The sequence below is a fragment of the Aulonocara sp. 'chitande type north' Nkhata Bay genome, linkage group LG3, assembly GCF_057382095.1.
Source record: "Aulonocara sp. 'chitande type north' Nkhata Bay isolate Kocher_YH1m ecotype deep benthic linkage group LG3, A_spYH_male_GT1.1, whole genome shotgun sequence".
Lineage (NCBI taxonomy): Eukaryota > Metazoa > Chordata > Actinopteri > Cichliformes > Cichlidae > Aulonocara > Aulonocara sp. 'chitande type north' Nkhata Bay.
This window is the reverse complement of record NC_141346.1, coordinates 78,630,563-78,651,111: the sequence shown is the minus strand read 5'-3', so window position 1 is coordinate 78,651,111 and position 20,549 is coordinate 78,630,563. Positions and strand designations below refer to the sequence as shown.

Here is a 20,549-nt window from a genome sequence, read left to right as displayed (position 1 = left end):
CAGGAGAATGTCAAGCTGCTCTTTAACACTCTGACGCTGGTCTCTCAATCTCCCATTGGAGAGTCGCGAGCCTCCCCATGATGGTATCAAACTTCTGTTCCGTGGTGTTGTCATTCTTTTGATCTTGAGACCTCACAACTACAGTGATCCATTCCGCGATGTGATCCAACTTTCGTTCAAGGGTCTCATTTTTAGCAGGCCTCTCTCTGATGTATCCCCCCATACACTCAATGGTGTTGTTTTGAGCCTTCACAGCAGCTGTAAGCGTCTCCAATGTGTTAACCATGCTGCGTTTGTTGTGAGAGGACTTGTCCCATCGTTTCAATCCCAGCGGGCAGCTTTGGGGGGGTTTGAACAGCCGGTTCCACTCTCTTATTTCTCCGATAAGCCAGGGCCAAACCAGCTCCGATCAGCACGAACCCTGTTATCATGGTTCCGAATAGGTAGATATCTTCAGCGTCCCGCCAGGCACATGACCCTCCAGTTCTGCCACCCGTCCATCGTGTATCCGGCAGGGAAAGTCCCTCCAGGGCACTCGGGCTCTCCCGAGCCCAGACTTCTCATTGAGAAAAGGGTGTCAATAGCATTCAGAGACCAGTTGATCAAATCCATAATTCTCTTTTAGGTTTTAGAGAACGACAGTAAAAGACTGTTCCAGGGAAAGTAATGCACACGAGACAAGACAAGGACACAGAGGCTAAGCAGGGAAGATAAGGGTAAGGAGGAGAGGAGAAAAAGTGCGACCGCCTACGCTGAGAGCCAAACGACCACTGACTAAAACCCACTGATCAAAGACCACTGATCAATGTCCATGAGTACCATTCACAGAGAGTTGGGGAATGGCTGCAATCACAGCATTGTAAGATGGTGAAAGATGTACCCTTAGGTCCCCTCCTCGATTCAGAGATGGTCTTTCCCTTTTCACGTAAATGGCCTCCTTGACTCCGCCCTCAAACCAGCGTTCCTCCCTGTCCAGGATGTGTACATCCTCATCCTTCAAAGACTGTCCGCTGGCCTGTAGGTGCAAATAGACTGCAGAGTCCTGGCCTGACGAGGTAGCTCTTCTGTGTTGTGCCATCCGCTTCGCCAGAGGTTGTTTGCCTTCCCCGATGTATAAATCCTGGCAATCCTCCTGGCACTTAACTCGATTCAGACCATCACTGAATCGAGGACGAGGCCTAAGGGTATATCTTTCACCATCTTACAAGCCTGGTTCTGCCGGAGGTTTCTTCCTGTTAAAAGGGAGTTTTTCCTTCCCACTGTCTCCAAAGTGCTTGGGAGGGGGTCATATGATTGTTGGGCTTTTCTCTCTATCTATGAAGCGCCTTGAGGCGACTTTTGTTGTGATTTGGCGCTATATATATAAAACTGAATTGAATTATAAAAATATGTTGTTTATGGCAACTTCCCAGTAAAACATGCTTTGTACTCCTACGGGATTCTGACAACCTTTTTCTCCAAAAGAAAAAAAAATTCTCACCTCAGAGTTTCCAGTGTACACTGTGGACTCTTCAGTTCTGCAGACAGAAGCTTGACTCCTGAATCCTCCAGGTCATTGTTACTCAAGTCCAGCTCTCTGAGAACTGAGGACAGAGCCTCACAGCTTCTCTCTGAGAGGTTACAGCCACTCAGTCTGAAAAACAATTTGTAATCAAATGAAATGAAGGTTGGTGTCTCGGAGGTAAATAAAATTTGAGAACGAAAATAAATATGTTAATGTGCAATTTTTTTTTTTAAATAAATATATAACCATTACCACCTTTGATTTTTTTTTTAATGGTAGAAATGCGGAATTTTCTTGGTAAAATAAATATACATCTACACCACATTCCAAATTATTATGCAAATGTGTTTAACTGTCATAAAGATTAAATAAGTTGTTTTTCAATTAAACCCATGGATGGAGTTGTGTCTCAGGGCTCTTTGGATGACTGAAATCAATCTTGGAGACCTATGATCATTAGTTTGCCAGGTGAGCCCAATTAAAGGAAAAACTACTAAAGAAGGATGTTCCACATTATTAAGCAGATCACTATTTTGAAGAAATATAAAAAGGAAAAATGATCTCTCTGCTGCTGAAAAGTGTGAAATAGTTGAATGTCTTGGACACGTAATGAAAACCTTAGAAGCGTGATCACCATAATGTTAAGAGATTTGTGGCTGAGTCAGAGCACACATGGGTTCGTGCAGATAAAGGTATAATGATGAAGGTTTCTGCCAGACAAATACATCAGATTAAGAGAGCAGCTGCTAAAAGGCCATTACAAAGCAACAAACACATATTTGAAGCTGCTGGTGCCTCTGGAGCCCTGCGAACATCGAGGTGTAGGATCCTCCAGAGACTTGCAGTTGTGCATAAACCTTCTATTTGGCCACCCCTAACCAATGCTCACAAGCAGAAACGGCTGCAGTGGGCCCAGAACTACATGAAGACTAGTTTTCAAACAGTCCTGTTCACTGATGAGTTCAGTGCAACCCTGGATGCTCCAGATGGATGCAGTGATGGATGGTTGGTGGATGGCCACCATGTCCCAACAAGGCTGCGACGTCAGCAAGGAGGTGGTGGAGTCATGTTTTGAGCCGGAATCACGGGGAGAGAACTGGTCAGCTCCTTTAGGCTCCCTGAAGGTGTGAAAATGACCTTTGCAAAGCATGCGGAGTTTCTGACTGACCACTTTCTTCCATGGTAAAAAAAAGAACTGTGCCTTCTGCAACACAGCCATCTTCATGCAAGACAATGCACCATCTCATGCTACAAGGAACAACTCTGCATCATTGGCTGCTATCGGCATAAAAGGAGAGAAACTCATGGTGTGGCCCCCATTCTTCCCTGACTTCAATCCTATTGAGAACCTTTGGAGCATCCTCAAGCAACAACATATGAGGGTGGGAGGCAGTTCACATCGATACAGCAGCTCTGGGAGGCTATTATGACATCCTGCAAAGAAATTCAAGTAGAAACTTTCCAAAAATTTACAATTCCATGGATGCAAGAATTGTAAAACTGCTATCAAATAAGGGGTCCTATGTTAATATGAAACTTGACTTGTTAAGATGTTTTTGATTGAAATAGCTTTTTGATTTCAGTAAAATTGATCTACTAATGCTGCAAATTCAATAAATGACCATTTTCAATTCTCTACAATCTATAAAATCTTTTGAAACTCTGTGTGTGTAATAATTTGGAACACTGCATTTTAAGTTTTTTATTTTCTTTGGGAGTTTTGTTCAGGAACATTTGAATTATACTCTATTGGTTGATGACTCGAAAATTATGCCGACTGTCATTTGAATCAACTTTTTAGGAAAATAATAGAAAAATATGATTTGCATAATAATTTGGAATGCGGTGTATATCTGACTGGAACAGTGAGGACTTGGTGGATTTAGTGATACTACCTCTGTACGTGCTGGCACACACATAAAGTAGCCTACTCTTGGTCACTTTCCTAACTTTTTGTCTGTCACTAATTACAGTTCAAATTAGGGCTGGGTTTTGATTATTGATTTTCCGATTTAAAATCCATTCTAGCCGATTTAAAATCCATTCTTGAATAACGTGATATCGATTTATTAGTATAAATGTATTTTGCCTGAAATTCCAGAATCTTAGGTTAAACCTCACAAAATTTCGACAACCACCAAAAAGCTAAAATAGTAAATGAGAGCAGGTACGTATTCTATACAAAGACGTAAACACAAAGAGCGGACCCGGTGCTTTCTCACCTGATGGCACGTACACGTTCTGATGCGTCGGCAGGTACGCGCATTGTATTTACATATTTTTTTGTGCTAGACTATGAAGCTGTAGGTTTCATCTTTCACCAACCCAAATTGACTGAACCAGCATCAGAAAAATATCCAAACTAAGCTTCACATAAACATCGTCATGAATTCCCTCTTACCTACTGTTTTGCCTCCACTATGATAAAATCACACTTCATGCACATTTCTCTCTCTCTCAATGTACTTAAAGAACAGTTTCCCATTCGCTTGCGTATTACCTACCAGTCTACCATTGTAGAGCGCTGTCTACCGCTGGGTTTTTAAAAAAAAAAAATTCTTAAATGACCATCAACAAGAAAGCTGCGTTTTAACAGTGGTCTGTTAAACAGCCCTGTCGGTTTTCCATTTAACCTCCTAGGACCTGCCGTCCACATATGTGGACATCACATTTTGGGTTATTTAGACCAAAATACTCAATTTTGCTCTACATGGGCCTGATATCCACTTACGAGGACATTATACTGCTACTGTTATATCAAAATTTTAAATGAGTATCCTCATTTGTGGCTCTCATTTTTCTTAAAAAAAAAAACAAGGTAAAAAAAATAAATTTGGTAATTCTTTGTTTTTACATTCATCGGGCCCCAATATGCCCAAATATCAAAAGAAATTAAAAATCCATGTCGTGGAAGAGTTCGGGTCTTAGGAGGTTAAAGTTTGTAATAAAACCTGTTATTTTACTCAGTTTGCGTTTAAAGTTAACTCGAGCCCGGTACACGACAGAAGACTAGATAGGTATAGTTTTGTTTTTAGCATTTTAGGCTGGGAGTTGCACATAGTAAATCAGTGGCAGCAAACTTGGTAGGAGGTTTGAGATCATTTGTTAATTATGGTCTTGTAGCTGAGGCAGGAAAGTCGTTTTTAAGTTGGCATAGTGTGTACACCGTGTGTGCATCTAATATGTCAGTGTTGATGGATGCTAATGAAATCCTCATGAGGTGAGTGTTTTGTGCTGTGATCTTTAGTGTTGTGGGGAATATGGCAACTTTTGTTGGATCATTTGTGAGTGTTGTTGGACAGGTTATGGCAATAACACTGTGGGGTGCTGAGTCACCCTTGATGTGATCATCGTGCGGCCATAGCTCTCCAATTTGTGGTTGGTCACTAGTATGCTTGCTTTACTGAACCTTGTGGATTAAAGTAACTTGTTATGGTATGAGGCCACTTGTATGTGACCGTTTGTGTGGTGGAGACCACAGATCACTTGTGTGATTATTCGTGGCTGCTCTCATTTTGTGTTGTAGCAGGTTGAATAATCATTTTGAGTTTATGACTGTTGTACTTCTTTGTGTTGGTCACATGTTACTTTTTGTGTGTTCAGTGTGGCAACTTCAAATCATCATGCAGGTGCATCCCTGTTTAAAATGCTAACTAAAATGTGAGTATTTAGTTTTGTGTTAGGAGAGCTGGTAATAAAGTTCTCAAGTTTGCTTAAGCTTAAGAGGAACCCTTTTGAGGGAGGTGTTACGTCCCTCTGCAGCCCCTAATCTCCTCAATGTTTTCAGCTGGTGCTAATTGGCCACACCTAGTCAGGTGTGGATAAAAGTATACCTGAGGCAAGCTTCCCAGAGAGTTCACTTGTCTTTGCCTTGGTGGCACTAGCCATTTTAACCAACCTGGTATTCCATTTTAAGAAAAAACCCTGTTCTTACTAACACTCTGGTATTCATCTCTTTTTTTTTGTTATATTGTGGCTTTTGAGCCGGGTCGTAACAGGTACACTTTAACACCGGAAGGGAAGGGATGTGGTGATCTTTTTTTGCTTGCAAGCGGAGAGTGTTTGCTAGCACTGTCCATAGTAAACTCTGTTTTTACCCTTTCTTCCCGCTGTAAATAATGGAGTGTTCACAACGAACGCGATATACGCAACCAAAAAGCGCCAGCCGCTCCTAGCTGGTCGCGTGTACATTCGCACCTCAACGCGCGTCCAACATGAAGTGGTCGCACTTCAAAATAAGCAATTTTCACATGCGTGAAGTGGAAATGTGGGAGGAAGTAGTGCCAGACGGTATGTTTGCAAGATGGCAGCTGTCGGCCTAGTTTTTGAAGAGGGAATCTCCTTTCTCTATTTACTGTGGAGAGCAGAGCAGCGGCGTAAGGGACATCCTCACCATACCTGGGTCCATCAGGTCCCAGTGAGTTTCACCATTTGCTCCAGGAGCTGCGTCTGGATGACGGCCGCTCTCAGCGATATCACCGTCTTTCGCTTGCCCAGTTTGAGGAGCTGCTGTCCCGTGTCAGTCCAAGCATCGCCCGCCTAGACACCAACTACAGGCGCTCAATCCCACCTGCACAGCGCCTGTCCATCTGCCTTCGGTTAGTAAAAGTTTTTAATACAGTAGTCCTTTATTGATACCTGTGCTAATATATGCTAAACTATCAGTTTATACACTGCTAACATGGATGTGGTATGCTATGAGTGAATGACGTCGGTGTTTACTGATAGCAAACTGTGGTATGGAAACGACTGTGTATAATATTTCTAGTGATACTCAAAAAGTCTCATCAAGTCCTGATTTAATTCAATTTATGCTACGCTATCAGTGTTTGCAATGATAGCATGGCTGTGGTGTCATATCAATGTATGCTCTCTGCGTTTGCTGATATCAAACTGTGGTATGAGGGCCACTGTTGGTAATCTTTGTAGTGATACTCAGAAGGTCTCTTATAAAGTGCTTATTTTGTTTTATTTAGACCTGGTTTAATTCTGGCCACTGCAAGGCCTGGGTCGTGTAGCACCCAACAACTCCTCCAGAGAGGCTGTCCTGGTGAGGGAGAAGGTCATGGCCCACTTCTCGGCGGAAGGAGCAGTGTCTTGGCAGCCGAAAGAATAGCCTATTTGAATCTCAGTTAATTCCCCATAACGGCTCCTTTAAGAGCCATCCACAAACCTCTAAAGAGCGTTCCTGTGTTTTTTAAATTTTCTTAATAAATGGAGCTTACCTCCTAAATAAACTAACCTCTCTTTATTCTCTTAAGTAATTGGTCTTCACCATGTTCGTATATAGTAGTATATTTTTCCATTAGTATAATATGAAATTAATTCTACATGTGTCAAGTTGTGTGCCAATATTTGCTGTGTAGTAGAACTGAGACATTGGTCATTACAAAAATGTATTTGAAATAATATTAAATAATATTAAAATTCTCAAACAGAAAAACATTAAACATAAATATATAAAATATAACTATTTACAGAGAGACAGGAATAAAAATTATCCAGCTTAAAGTGGAAGAGAAGGAGCTTTGGCTGGACCTGCCCCTCTGAACTAGGTCAGAGCATCACGTCACCAGGCTCCTGAGTTGTTGTCGCGGCGCGACTTGACGCTGGAGTTCAGATTTTTCCAACTCGAGCGGTAGACGCAATACGAGTGAATGCCCAAAATGCACCACACAAACTGCAGTGCGTATTTTTGTTCGTTCTTCAAAAGCATCAGTCCCGCTTTCCCGACGCAAATCTGCTTCTGAAGTATCGCACTCCTCCATTGACTTTACATGTAAACCTGACGCTCTGGTCACGTCTATCGCATTCAGTGTGTGTGCACTGTAACAGTATGTTTTATTCAGGAAAAAAACATTGTATTTTACATCATAACTCTGAAAACTCGACAGATTGTAATGGAGACTATGGGTCCCTGCATCTTGTTGCTGTGTCATCTGAAATGGGTCATGTAATTTGGACGCTCTGGTGTGTCCCTCGACCACCAGAGGGTTAAATGGGAGATTTACAGTGTAAGGAAACAGTACACTCTGAACAGTGTCTGGGAGGCTGTGGTTGCTGCTGGACAAAAAGATCAAGAAACTGACAGACTCCATGAATGGAACGCTTGTGACAGCTGTTGAAAAGAGGGTGGCTATATTGGTCAGTGAATTTTTTTGTTTTTTTTTTTAATTTTGACATGTCAGAAATGTTTATAGGTACATTTTGAGTTGTTTTATTATTCTCACTTTAACATTCACAAATAAACTAGTGAGTTTGGAAAATGTTCGTTTTTTCAATTAGTTGTGTAATAACTCTGCACACTAATAGTTGCCTAATAATTCTTTACATAAATATATATATTCTCTTAAAGCCAAAACCTCACTGTAGTGGCGGCACTCCGTCTCTATTTCACTCTTCCGTACCACCTTTGGGAGTCAGTCCGGCAACATGCATTTGAAACGCGAGCAAGTCCAGGTACTTTTCTTGCAAAAAAGATGTTTATTGAAACTTTGAATTTACATGGCAAGACTCGGTCAAAAAACTATGTTGCTTCCAGCTTATCCGACTCCCCAACTACGTAATTACAGTGTGCCGGAAGCCCAAAATACTAAAAAGCTCATTCGAATGTCGCACTTCTATATTCTATACCTTTAACAAAACAGTATTTTGAAATTAACTAGAAATTATATTCTTAACAACAAACATGTATATTTCTCCTCTAATAATTTTCCCAGTACCAAGAAAATTAACCTTTAATTGGCTCTTACACTCACTTTTACATTCTTAAACATTCATTAACATTTTGGATTGACTGAGAGCACTGTCCTTGATCAATTATGAAATTAATCCTCAAAAGTACAATTTGCCTAATAATTGTGCACACAGTGTAGAAATTATTGATGATACCCAGCCCTAGTTCAAATGATTCCTTATTTATCACATTCTGGGCCTTGTTTGCAGGCCTTAACTTCCTTATTTCCATAATTTTCAATGTAAAACAAGCCATTTTATTTCCCCTCTCTTTCAGCTCACCCTTCCCCAGAAAGACCACTGTTTTTTCATTAGCTAGTTTTTGGAAGCATGCTGCTCCACCTCTGTTTTCTCATGTAGAAACCTGCTGTAAACAAAATTTCTACCTGATGACTGGAAATGACTGACTTATAATCTCAACAAAAATGACAGCAGGACGTCCCTGTGTGGTAAATATAACATACATAATATGGCTGGTGTGGAGGATTCTTTCAAAAAGCAACCATTTAAAATACACTTCCTATTAAAAGGTGTTGTTTATGGCCACTTCCCAGTAAAACATGCTTTGTACTCCTGTCCTGAGGATTTTGACAACCTTTAGCCAAGCTCTCCAAAAGAAAAAACATATCTCACCTCAGAGTTTCCAGTGTACAGTGCGGACTCTTCAGTTCTGCAGACAGAAGCTTGACTCCTGAATCCTCCAGGTCATTGTTACTCAAGTCCAGCTCTCTGAGACTAGAGGACTGGGAGCTGAGAACTGAGGACAGAGCTTCACAGCTTCTCTCTGAGAGGTTACAGCCACTCAGTCTGAAAAACAATTTGTAATCAAATGAAATCACGTCATGTTAAACAACAAGCAACAAGTAATTTAATATTAATAAAAATAAATAAATAAATGCATTACAATTTACATCTGGAAAAAGAACAACAAAACACGTGGAATTGGCACGCTTGCTTACACACTTCTATGTCTAAATGAATCCCAATGATGAGCTTAATGGTACTACCTCCGTACCTGCTGGCACAGGCATAAAGTACAGTTTGTAACTTTCCTAATTCCAATGTCACTCATTAAATACATTTCAAATTCATCCTTATTAATCACATTTGGACAATAATTGTAGTTCCTCACTTAATTATTTATCTCAAATCAGCCATTTTACCCCTTCCCAAGAAGTAGCATTTTATTTTAATTGGCTAGTTTCAGAAAAGCATGCCTCTCCACCTTCTCTGCCTTCTGATGTAAGTTAGTGAAAACAAACTGTAAACCTGCTATTAACACAATTTCTAACTGATGACTGGAAATGTAATCTCAACAAAGACAACAGGATGACACAAATGGTTGTTTAAGGCAGCTTCTTTGTACTGCTTTGCTGTTTTGTTTTGTTTTTTTTGTATTGGGCATTTGTTAAATATTTTTGTGGCTTGAGATGCTGAACACAGTTTTCCAAACAGTGTGGTGTGGGCAACTACTTTTCATAAAGAACCAATATTCCTCTATGCTAATGTGAAAGACTCCTTGACAGTTATTGAAAAATGTGAATTGCAACAATTTGCAAACAATTTACATAGACGCAGACTTGACACAGAGAGAGAGACTGAAAGATGCAAAATCAAACCAGCACAACTCAAGAATTGGAAAAAAAATCATAATTTAGAAAAACAGCAAAGCATAAGAAACAGAAAATGTTGGGTCAAAATGACCCAGATCTGTGACAGGGGCAACCAGAATGGTTCAGACTGGTTCACTGATAAATGTTACATGGGTAAATTTTCAGAAACACTGACACAGTCTCCTGCCATAAAACATAAGTATCACATACTTGATAACAAATAGTGTTGTTCATTTCATTTAAAAGTTTTAAAGCCCTATTAGACAGTTTTGGATTTTAATTTGTCCATGCCTAGTTTTTTGGTAAGTGGAATGAACATTTTGAAAATGACAATTATGATCACATATTTACTTACAGAGCTTTGTTGGAGGCTTTGACCACTGGCAGCAGCCTCAGAAGAGCCTCCTCTGAAGCAGAGTATTTCTTCAGGTCAAACACATCCAGAACTTCTTCTGATGACAGTAAGATGAAGACCAGAGCTGACCACTGAGCAGGAGACAGTTTATCTGTGGAGAGACGTCCTGATCTCAGGGACTGTTGGATCTCCTCCACTAGAGAACAATCATTCAGTTCATTCAGACAGTGGAACAGATTGATGCTTTTCTCTGCAGACAGATTCTCACTGAGCTTCTTCTTGATGTACTTGACTGTTTCCTGATTGGTCTGTGAGCTACTTCCTGTCTGTGTCAGCAGACCTCGTAGGAGAGTCTGATTGGTCTGCAGTGAAAGACCCAGGAGGAAGCGGAGGAACAAGTCCAGGTGTCCATTTGGACTCTGTAAGGCCTTGTCCACAGCACTCTGGTGGAGAGATTGTGGTGAATTTGTTTTGCTGAATAATTTATACCACCAGGAGGTTGGTTGATATTCTTTCAGCAGATTGAGTCCAGAGTTGATGAAGGTCAGATGGACATGAAGAGCAGCCAGAAACTCCTGAACACTCAGATGGATGAAGCAGAACACTTTGTCCTGGTACAGTCCTCTCTCCTCTTTAAAGATCTGTGTGAACACTCCTGAGTACACTGAGGCTGCTCTGATATCGATGCCACACTCTGTCAGGTCTGATTCATAGAAGATCAGGTTTCCTTTCTGCAGCTGATCAAAAGCCAGTTTTCCCAGAGACTCCATCATCTTCCTGCTCTCTGGACTCCAGTGTGGATCTGTCTCAGCTCCTCCATCATACTTGACCTTCTTCACTTTGGCCTGAACCACCAGGAAGTGGATGTACATCTCAGTCAGGGTCTTGGGCAGCTGTCCTCCCTCTCTGGTTTCCAGCACATCCTCCAGAACTGTAGCAGTGATCCAGCAGAAGACTGGGATGTGACACATGATGTGGAGGCTTCGTGATGTCTTGATGTGGGAGATGATCCTGCTGGCCTGCTCCTCATCTCTGAATCTCTTCCTGAAGTACTCCTCCTTCTGTGGGTCAGTGAACCCTCTGACCTCTGTCACCATGTCAACACAGTCAGGAGGGATCTGATTGGCTGCTGCAGGTCGTGTGGTTATCCAGAGGTGAGCAGAGGGAAGCAGTTTCCCCCTGATGAGGTTTATCAGCAGCACATCCACTGAGGTGGACTTTCTAGGGTCAGTTAGGATTGTAGTTTTGTGGAAGTCCAGAGGAAGTCGACACTCATCCAGACCATCAAGTATGAACACAACCTGGAAGTCTTCAAAGCTGCAGATTCCTGCTTCTTTGGTTTCAGTAAAGAAGTGATGAACAAGTCCCACCAAGCTGAACTTTTCCTCTTTCAGCACATTCAGCTCTCTGAAAGTGAATGGAAATATGAACTGGATGTCCTGGTTGGCTTTGTCTTCAGCCCAGTCCAGGCTGTATTTCTGTGTTAAGACTGTTTTCCCAATGCCAGCCACTCCCTTTGTCAGCACTGTTCTGATTGGTTCATCTCTTCCAGGTGAGGCTTTAAAGATGTCTTCTTGTCTGATGGTTGTTTCTGGTCTGTCTGGTTTCCTGGATGCTGTTTCAATCTGTCTGACCTCATGTTCATCATTGACCTCTGCAGTCCCTCCCTCTGTGATGTAGAGCTCTGTGTAGATCTGATTAAGGAGGGTTGGGTTTCCTGCTTTAGCGATGCCCTCAAACACACACTGGAACTTCCTCTTCAAGACAGTCTTGATATCACGTTGTAAAGCTCCAATAAGGCATTCTAAGGGAAGAAAAAAAGAGAAAGATCTTTAATATTTGGTTAATTATGGTTAATATCTTAAGGCATTAGTAAATTTTCCAATTGTTATCAGCAGCTTAAATCTTTAGAGAAATCCTCTTACTGCTCTGCAGACGGTCAGCCAGCTCATCCTGCTTCATTCTCCTCATGAAGTCCACTGTGATCTTCACAAATGCCTCTCTGCAACTCATCTGCTCATCATCCTCTCTCTGACTCTCTAAGCATTCTAGGTAATCTGGACTTAGAACCTTCTGTAACTTCTTCAGCTCATTCTTCACAAAAGTGATGATGTTTTCCTTCAGTGTCTGGAACAGAATATTTTATGAATGACCGAATCAGACTGAAATCATGTTAGAGTCATTTTGTTGTCATTGTTGTGCTTAGGATTGTAGACCTTGTTAAACTGCATGATTAAATATATTCTTCTGTTTCTCTTGTATGTGTCTCTCCCTGTATGTGGAATGTTGGGGGAGGCTATTTAGCTATAGTTTTCAACTGCAGGCACATTCCATGTAAAGCTTCTAGTTTTATTCTCTGCTAAAGGATGTTCACTTCCTGCCTTGTATGACCCCCAGCAGAACCAGGCTCAGGGAGGGGCGGGGCCATCTACTGTGATTGGTTAGGGTAAGAAAAGGAAAACAGGATAAAGACATGCTGTGGAAGAGAGACTGAGATTAATAATAGGTATGATTCAATGCAGAGAGAACTGTTAACACATAGTTAGTGAAAAAGGTGACTGGAAAGGAAAAACTCAATGCATCATGGGAATCCCCTGGCAGCCTACGTCTATTGCAGCACAACTAAGGGAGGATTCAGGGTCACCTGGTGCTGCCCTAAACATATGCTTTAGCAAAAAGGAAAGTTTTAAGCCTAATCTTAAAAGTAGAGATAGTGTCTGTCTCCCGAATCCAAACTGGAAGCTGGTTCCACAGAAGAGGGGCCTGAAAACTGAAGGCTCTCCCTCCTATTCTACTTTTAAATACTCTAGGAACAACAACTAAGCCTGCAGTGCGAGAGCGAAGTGCTCTAATGGGGTGATATGGTACTACAATGTCATTAAGATAAGATGGGGACTGATTATTTAAGACCTTGTATGTGAGGAGCAGGATTTTGAATTTAATTCTGGATTTAACAGGAAGCCAATGAAGGGAAGCCAAAACAGGAGAAATATGCTCTCTCTTTCTAGTTCCTGTCAGTACTCTTGCTGCAGCATTTTGGATTTTTAGTAGTTTTTAGGGCTTCCTGATAATAATGAATTACAGTAGTCCAGCCTGGAAGTAATAAATGCATGAACTAGTTTTTCAGCGTCACTCTGAGAAAGGATATTTCTAATTTTAGAGATGTTGCACAAATGGAAGAAAGCAGTCTTACATATTTGTTTAATTTGTGCATTGAAGGACATGTCTTGGTCAAAAATGACTCCAAAGTTCCTCACAGTTTTACTGGAGGCCTCGGTAATGTCATCCAGAGTAAGAATCTGGTTGGATACCATATTTCTAAGACTTTCGGAGCCTAGTAAAATAACCTCAGTTTTATCTGAATTAAGGAGCAGAAAGTTAGAGGCCATCCAGGTCTTTAAGACATTCCTGCAGTTTAACTAATTGGTGTGTGTTATCTGGCTTCGTGGACAGATACAGTTGGGTGTCATCTGCATAACAGTGAAAATGTATGCCATGTCTTCTGATGATACTGCCTAAGGGAAACATGTATAAGGTAAAGAGAATTGGTCCTAGCACTGAACCCTGTGGAACTCCATAATTAACCTCAGTGTGTGAAGAGGACTCTCCATTTACATGCACAAACTGGAGTCTATTAGATAGATATGATACACCCACTGCAGCGCAGTACCTGTAATACCTACAGCATGTTCTAATCGCTCTAATAGGATATTATGGTCGACAGTATCGAACGCTGCACTGAGGTCTAGCAGGACAAGCACAGAGATGAGTCCACTGTCAGAGGCCATAAGAAGATCATTTGTAACCTTCACTAAAGCTGTTTCTGTGCTGTGATGAGCTCTGAAACCTGACTGAAACTCTTCAAATTAGCCATTCCTCTGCAGATGATCTGTTAGCTGTTTGACAACTACTCTTTCAAGGATGTTTGATATAAAGGAAGGTTGGAGATTGGCCTATAATTAGCTAAGACTGCTGGGTCTAGAGATGGCTTTTTGAGTAAAGGTTTAACTACAGCTAGCTTGAAGGCCTGTGGTACATAGCTGATTATTAGAGGTTGATCATATGTAAGATTGACGCATTAACTAGAAAAATTTGCATTGCCTGCGAAAATGCTGTGTGGATGCTGTAAAGGTGAAGCTGTCTGCTGAAACTAGCTGAAGCTGCAAAAATTGCAAAAACTTTGCAAAAGCATAAGAACTTTGCAAAAACGTAATTACTTAGCAGAACTGCAATAACTTAGAGGAAACATAATATTTGGCAATAACATAGCAGAACTTAGCAGAAATATTATAACTTAGCAGAAACATGATAACTTCTCAGAAATACAAGAATTTAGGAGAGATACTATAAGATTGATTGATTGAATCTTTATTTTGAACATGTTGAAAAAGTACAACAAAATAGAATTAAAAGAGACAAATGTACGGTGGCCCCAAGAGACAAAGCACGTACAAACTCCAAAACACTTGCAAACTCCAAAACACTTGCAAACTCCAAAAACACTTGCAAAATCCAAAAAACTTGCAAACTCCAAAACAATGCAATTTCAAAACGCTTGCAAAATCCAAAACACTTGCAAAATCCAAAACACATGCAAATTCCAAAACACTTGCAAAATCCAAAACACTTGCAAACTCCAAAGCACAACGCAAGTGCTCCAGGATGCTAGGGGCAGTGTTGAGCTCGATTTGCAAAATAAATGGCAAGTTTGTCTGTATGGGACGGTCTAGTCTCTGTCGCGCTTCCCAGGTTGCCTAGCAACCATGATACTAACCGCTGGAAACGTGTCATACAACTTTGTTTGACAGAAATGAAGGAGAACATATTTTGTTCATTTGTTTGTTTGTTTCTACAAGAGCTTTGTGTGATTTGATAAGTATCTGAGGCTGAGACCACAGTACAGTAAAACATGATTTTTGGGGTTCATTTCTGTACTGAACAGTCATTTAAGATTAGCTAGTAAATAACAATTACCCAATGTTGTTCATGAGACTAAAGTCATATCACTTTGGTAATGTAAATATAATATGGCCAATATTATAGTTATTATATTAATCATTATTAGCTATTACAGCAGTGAACATGAACTCTGTGTCAGCCTCAGTACAGATTCAAGTTGCAGTTATTTATGTCTTATCACCTTAAATCTTCACTCAAAGACAAGTGTCTTTGACAGTGTATATATAGGTGTATCATATATAAGAGACAAATGTTGTTCCTTCAGTATGTTGGCATTACTAAATTTGGCTCATTGCTTACATATATTTATAAAAAGAAAATGTACAAGCTGTGATAACTGTTTCTGATAAAATGAAGAGTAGACTGATATACTGAATATTCCTTTATTGGGTGAGAAAATCAGACCATGTCATAACTGCTGTAAGTCATACAGAATAGATACCAGAGCCTTAAACAGGCTGACTTCTGCTAAATGGGTCAAACTGGGCAGAAAGTCTACAAACACATAACATCCTTATAAAATATGATGTAACACTATAGATCAACTTAGCTCAGAATATTTAAAGCATATAAAGAATTACAGCAATATGATGCAACAAACACAGCAGTACTACTAATCCAAAATACTCAAAGCTTCATAGAACTGAAACAAAAATTTATTTTTAGGTCCATTCTGCTGCTGATACATACTTTAGGTTTCTGAATGTTAAACTTGTTGCGGCCTTTCATAGTGTGTAACTTGAAGGCCCTGAGTACTTTCTCCCACACTGAAAACACTGGGAGGATAAAATTATTTGAACATTACCTAATAAGACTGATTCAGCACAGACAGTTATATTAAACTTTCCTAGCAGTCCTTCACAAACAGGGAACAGTCTGTCTATTCTCTCCATCTGTCAGCTGCTACTGGCTCTTCCTCCTCCTCTTCCTCACACACTGCTGAGTTTGTCCTGGTGGATCATCAGGGGTGCAAAGCCTCACAGATGATGTGCAGCAGTGGGTCCCTCAGTCTGTCCTCACTCTGGACACTTGCAGTCGTCACACATGGAAATCAAATGTGTGATAAGCTGCAGGATTCAAACACAAGTGTAACTTATAAACACATGTTCATACTTTTATTCCACAATCAGAGAGAAAGAAACAGAGAGAGAGTGCAGGACAGACAGACAGGTGACAGTCTCAGGTGTACACACTGCTACACAACAGCACCAGAGAAGCAGGATTTAGTGTTTGTGTTATTTTTGTAAACAAGAAGAGTTCCAGATGGTGCAGTGGACACATGTGTGACTGCTGTGATTAAAGCATCTTTCTTTCAGCTTAACGAGTGAACCGTCAGCTCGTTCAAACACACGTTAAAGTCCGTTTGGCTCGAAACCACCGAAGAGAGGCAGCAATATAACATAGCTAACATTAACGGTGCAGTGAATCCTGCTTGTGCCGTGATATTCAGGACTGCAAACCGAGCAGCATCACTGACTTTCAGCCTGTTGTGTTTGTGGATATACAGTGGGGCAAAAAAGTATTTAGTCAGCCACCGATTGTGCAAGTTCCCCCACTTAAAATGATGACAAAGGTCAGTAATTTGCACCAGAGGTACACGTCAACTGTGAGAGACAGAATGTGAAAAAAAAATCCATGAATTCACATGGTAGGATTTGTAAAGAATTTATCCGTAAATCAGGGTGGAAAATAAGTATTTGGTCAATAACAAAAATACAACTCAGTACTTTATAACATAACCTTTGTTGGCAATAACAGAGGTCAAACATTTACTATAGGTCTTTACCAGGTTTGCACACACAGTAGCTGGTATTTTGGCCCATTCCTCCATGCAGATCTTCTCGAGAGCAGTGATGTTTTGGGGCTGTCGCCGAGCAACACGGACTTTCAACTCCCGCCACAGATTTTCTATGGGGTTGAAGTCTGGAGACTGGCTAGGCCACTCCAGGACTTTCAAATGCTTCTTACGGAGCCACTCCTTTGTTGCCCGGGCGGTGTGTTTTGGATCATTGTCATGTTGGAAGACCCAGCCTCGTTTCATCTTCAAAGTTCTCACTGATGGAAGGAGGTTTTGGCTCAAAATCTCACGATACATGGCCCCATTCATTCTGTCCTTAACACGGATCAGTCGTCCTGTCCCCTTGGCAGAAAAACAGCCCCATAGCATGATGTTTCCACCCCCATGCTTCACAGTAGGTATGGTGTTCTTGGGATGCAACTCAGTATTCTTCGTCCTCCAAACACGACGAGTTGAGTTTATACCAAAAAGTTCTAGTTTGGTTTCATCTGACCACATGACATTCTCCCAATCCTCTGCTGTATCATCCATGTGCTCTCTGGCAAACTTCAGACGGGCCTGGACATGCACTGCCTTCAGCAGCGGAACACGTCTGGCACTGCGGGATTTGATTCCCTGCCGTTGTAGTGTGTTACTGATGGTGACCTTTGTTACTTTGGTCCCAGCTCTCTGCAGGTCATTCACCAGGTCCCCCCGTGTGGTTCTGGGATCTTTGCTCACCGTTCTCATGATCATTTTGACCCCACGGGATGAGATCTTGCGTGGAGCCCCAGATCGTGGGAGATTATCAGTGGTCTTGTATGTCTTCCATTTTCTGATGATTGCTCCCACAGTTGATTTTTTCACACCAAGCTGCTTGCCTATTGTAGATTCACTCTTCCCAGTCTGGTGCAGGTCTACAATACTTTTCCTGGTGTCCTTCGAAAGCTCTTTGGTCTTGGCCATGGCGCAGTTTGGAGTCTGACTGTTTGAGGCTGTGGACAGGTCGAAATACTTATTTTCCACCCTAATTTACGAATTAATTCTTTACAAATCCTACCATGTGAATTCGTGGATTTTTTTTTTCTCATTCTGTCTCTCACAGTTGAAGTGTACCTCTGGTGCAAATTACTGACCTCTGTCATCATTTTAAGTGGGGGAACTTGCACAATCGGTGGCTGACTAAATACTTTTTTGCCCCACTGTATGACTGACTTTGATTATCCATAAAATCATCACATTCTCTGTAAGATTAAAGTCAACTATTGAACGGCGTATATTTTGAAGTAAAGGCTTTAAAACCAAGTTAGTACAAACATCGCTAATGTCACATAACTTTCCCGACATGTGGCCAACAGTAATGTTTTAATGTTCTTCATTATAAAAACATTTGCGCATAAATAAGTGACATAATATTCAGTACTTACTTCTGAAAGTTTACTCTTCGGTGGCTCCGCTTCCGCCGTTTTTTTTCGGCAAAATTATCCACACCACCGCCGCGCTATGAAATCTGGGATATATTGGGCCCATCTTTAAATTCAGGGAAATTAAGGATGCATTTGAGGGCCGCATTTCGAGCAGCCTTTGAATTGGGACAGTCTTCGTCGTGTTGCTGTGTCGTAATCGGCCTTAAAATGCGGCCTTTAAGGCTGCAGACCCTGAATTGGGATACAGCCCAAATCTGGTCATGGGTACTTCCTGGCTTGTGTTTTGGAGTTTGCAAGTGTTTTGGAGTTTGTACGTGCTTTGTCTCTAGGGGCCACCGTACAAACGAACAAAGCAAAACAAAAGGAAAACGAGCAACCACAACTCCAATTAACTTTCATGTTCAAAAAGGAGCAGGAAGAACCATAAGCTTATTTAATCCCACCCCTTTTCCACTATCTAGTATCAATAGACTACAGAAATACCTCCTTGCAATTACATTATATGTTATGTGTATTTTTTTTTTTTATATATACATATATGTTTCTATCTATCCATACATACGTATATACACATACGCACATATACACATTTTCAATAACCCCATTAACACCTCAAGGATACACAACCTACAAATATATATATATATACACCCATACCAACATACCCGTGCACCCGCACACACATGAAAATATTAGACAAGAACACCCTATCAAATCTCTACCTTTTCCCTTTACCTTGTAAAAACCATATCCTTAAACCGCTTTTTAAACTGTGCCATGCTCGGACATGGCTATAACAGACATACTATATTTAGCCAGAAATACTTAAACATTACACAAATACTATTATTTAGGAATCATAGTACAACATAGCAGAAATACTGTGATTCAGCAGAAATACTGTGATTTACCAGAAATACTGGTATGTACCATGAATATTGTAATTTAGCAGAAAAACTATGTTTTAGCAAATATACGACGTTTTAGCAGAAATACTATAATTTAGCAGGAATACTATCATTTTGCAGAAATACTATATGATAGCAGATATGTGTGCCTGTATGTTTCTAGGTCAGCCAAACAGCCTGGAGCTGCTCAATTTGAATCCACCAATCAGAGAGGCTGCGTCTTTCCCCTCCTAAACTGCTGCGTCTGCTGAAGCCCTTTACACACACAGAGAGAGGCAGGCTTTTTGCAGTCGATTTCTACCATTGACGATTGCCCTCGAACAAATGGCCATAATTTCCTAACCACAGGGGCTAGAACGCCTATTCTTAGACCGTTTTGTTCAGAAGAGATCGGGGAATCTTGGGGGAATCAACAATTGGATGGCTGGGAAGCCGTCCAGGCCCCGATATGTAAATTTGAAGGTGCCAGCCCTCAAAGACGATTGGCTGGCTGGGAAATACTATGGTTTAGCAGAAATTGTATGATTTGGAAGAAATACTATGATCTGTTACACACACACACAGGCACTAGTGATGTGCGATACCACTCACTTCCTTTCCAATCTAATACCAAGTAAAAATCAGGGTGGTATCGACGATACTGATCTAATACCGATACTTTATACAAAAGGAGAAATATTATATGATAGGAGAAATACTATGATTTAGCAGATGGGAAATCTTCAAGTGTTGACCATTTATAATTAAAATGTGAATTATTAAAGATATATGACTTGTAATGTACCATAGCTGAGTAGAGGCGAAGGAAAAACTGCCCTGACTTGCCCTCAAACAACGTTTTGTAAGTCTAAACCTATATGGAGCATCGATATCATTCTTTCACCGTAAGATAAAGCAGGCTTTGGTGAACAGTCATGGAAGTTTTCATTGTTCTCTGGTAATCCATCAAAAAGATATGATGAGAGAAAAAGTGCTTCATTTCCAGAGTTTGAAATCAGAAAAAATCTAAGCGTGGGACGAATTTCTTACCCTCAAACAAACGTAATTCATGGCCAAATGGTAATAGGTGATAAAATACTTCTTGAATTGTGAGCGTCAGGAGTGTCTGAAGGTATACTGGCACAAGACTCGTGTACTAACTTGGCTTCGTTAAGGACATATGACGATTCGAAAATGCGTCCCATTAGAGAATTCCATTGCTGATTTCAAGCAAAGTCTCCATTGACTTTCTATGGTGAGTTTTCAGACTTTGTGTTGCTCTTAGGAGATTT

The 20,549-nt window shown here is 40.8% G+C and overlaps 1 protein-coding gene and 1 pseudogene across 3 annotated transcripts in view; one reads left to right on the top strand and one right to left on the bottom strand.

The window, feature by feature from the left end:
- Positions 1-20,549, top strand: part of LOC147337110 (protein NLRC3-like) — a 547,272-nt pseudogene that overhangs the window by 121,456 nt on the left and 405,267 nt on the right. The window lies entirely within an intron of this gene.
- Positions 1-20,549, bottom strand: part of LOC147337114 (uncharacterized) — a 66,375-nt gene that overhangs the window by 34,027 nt on the left and 11,799 nt on the right. For both annotated transcript variants that reach the window (XM_086285754.1, XM_086285755.1), the window contains exons 6-9: positions 12,133-12,334; positions 10,208-12,011; positions 8,873-9,046; positions 1,481-1,633 (exon numbers count right to left, since the gene is read on the bottom strand). In XM_086285754.1, coding sequence (XP_086141880.1) covers positions 1,481-1,633; positions 8,873-9,046; positions 10,208-12,011; positions 12,133-12,334 — 2,333 coding nt within the window. The remainder of the gene's footprint in view (positions 1-1,480; positions 1,634-8,872; positions 9,047-10,207; positions 12,012-12,132; positions 12,335-20,549) is intronic.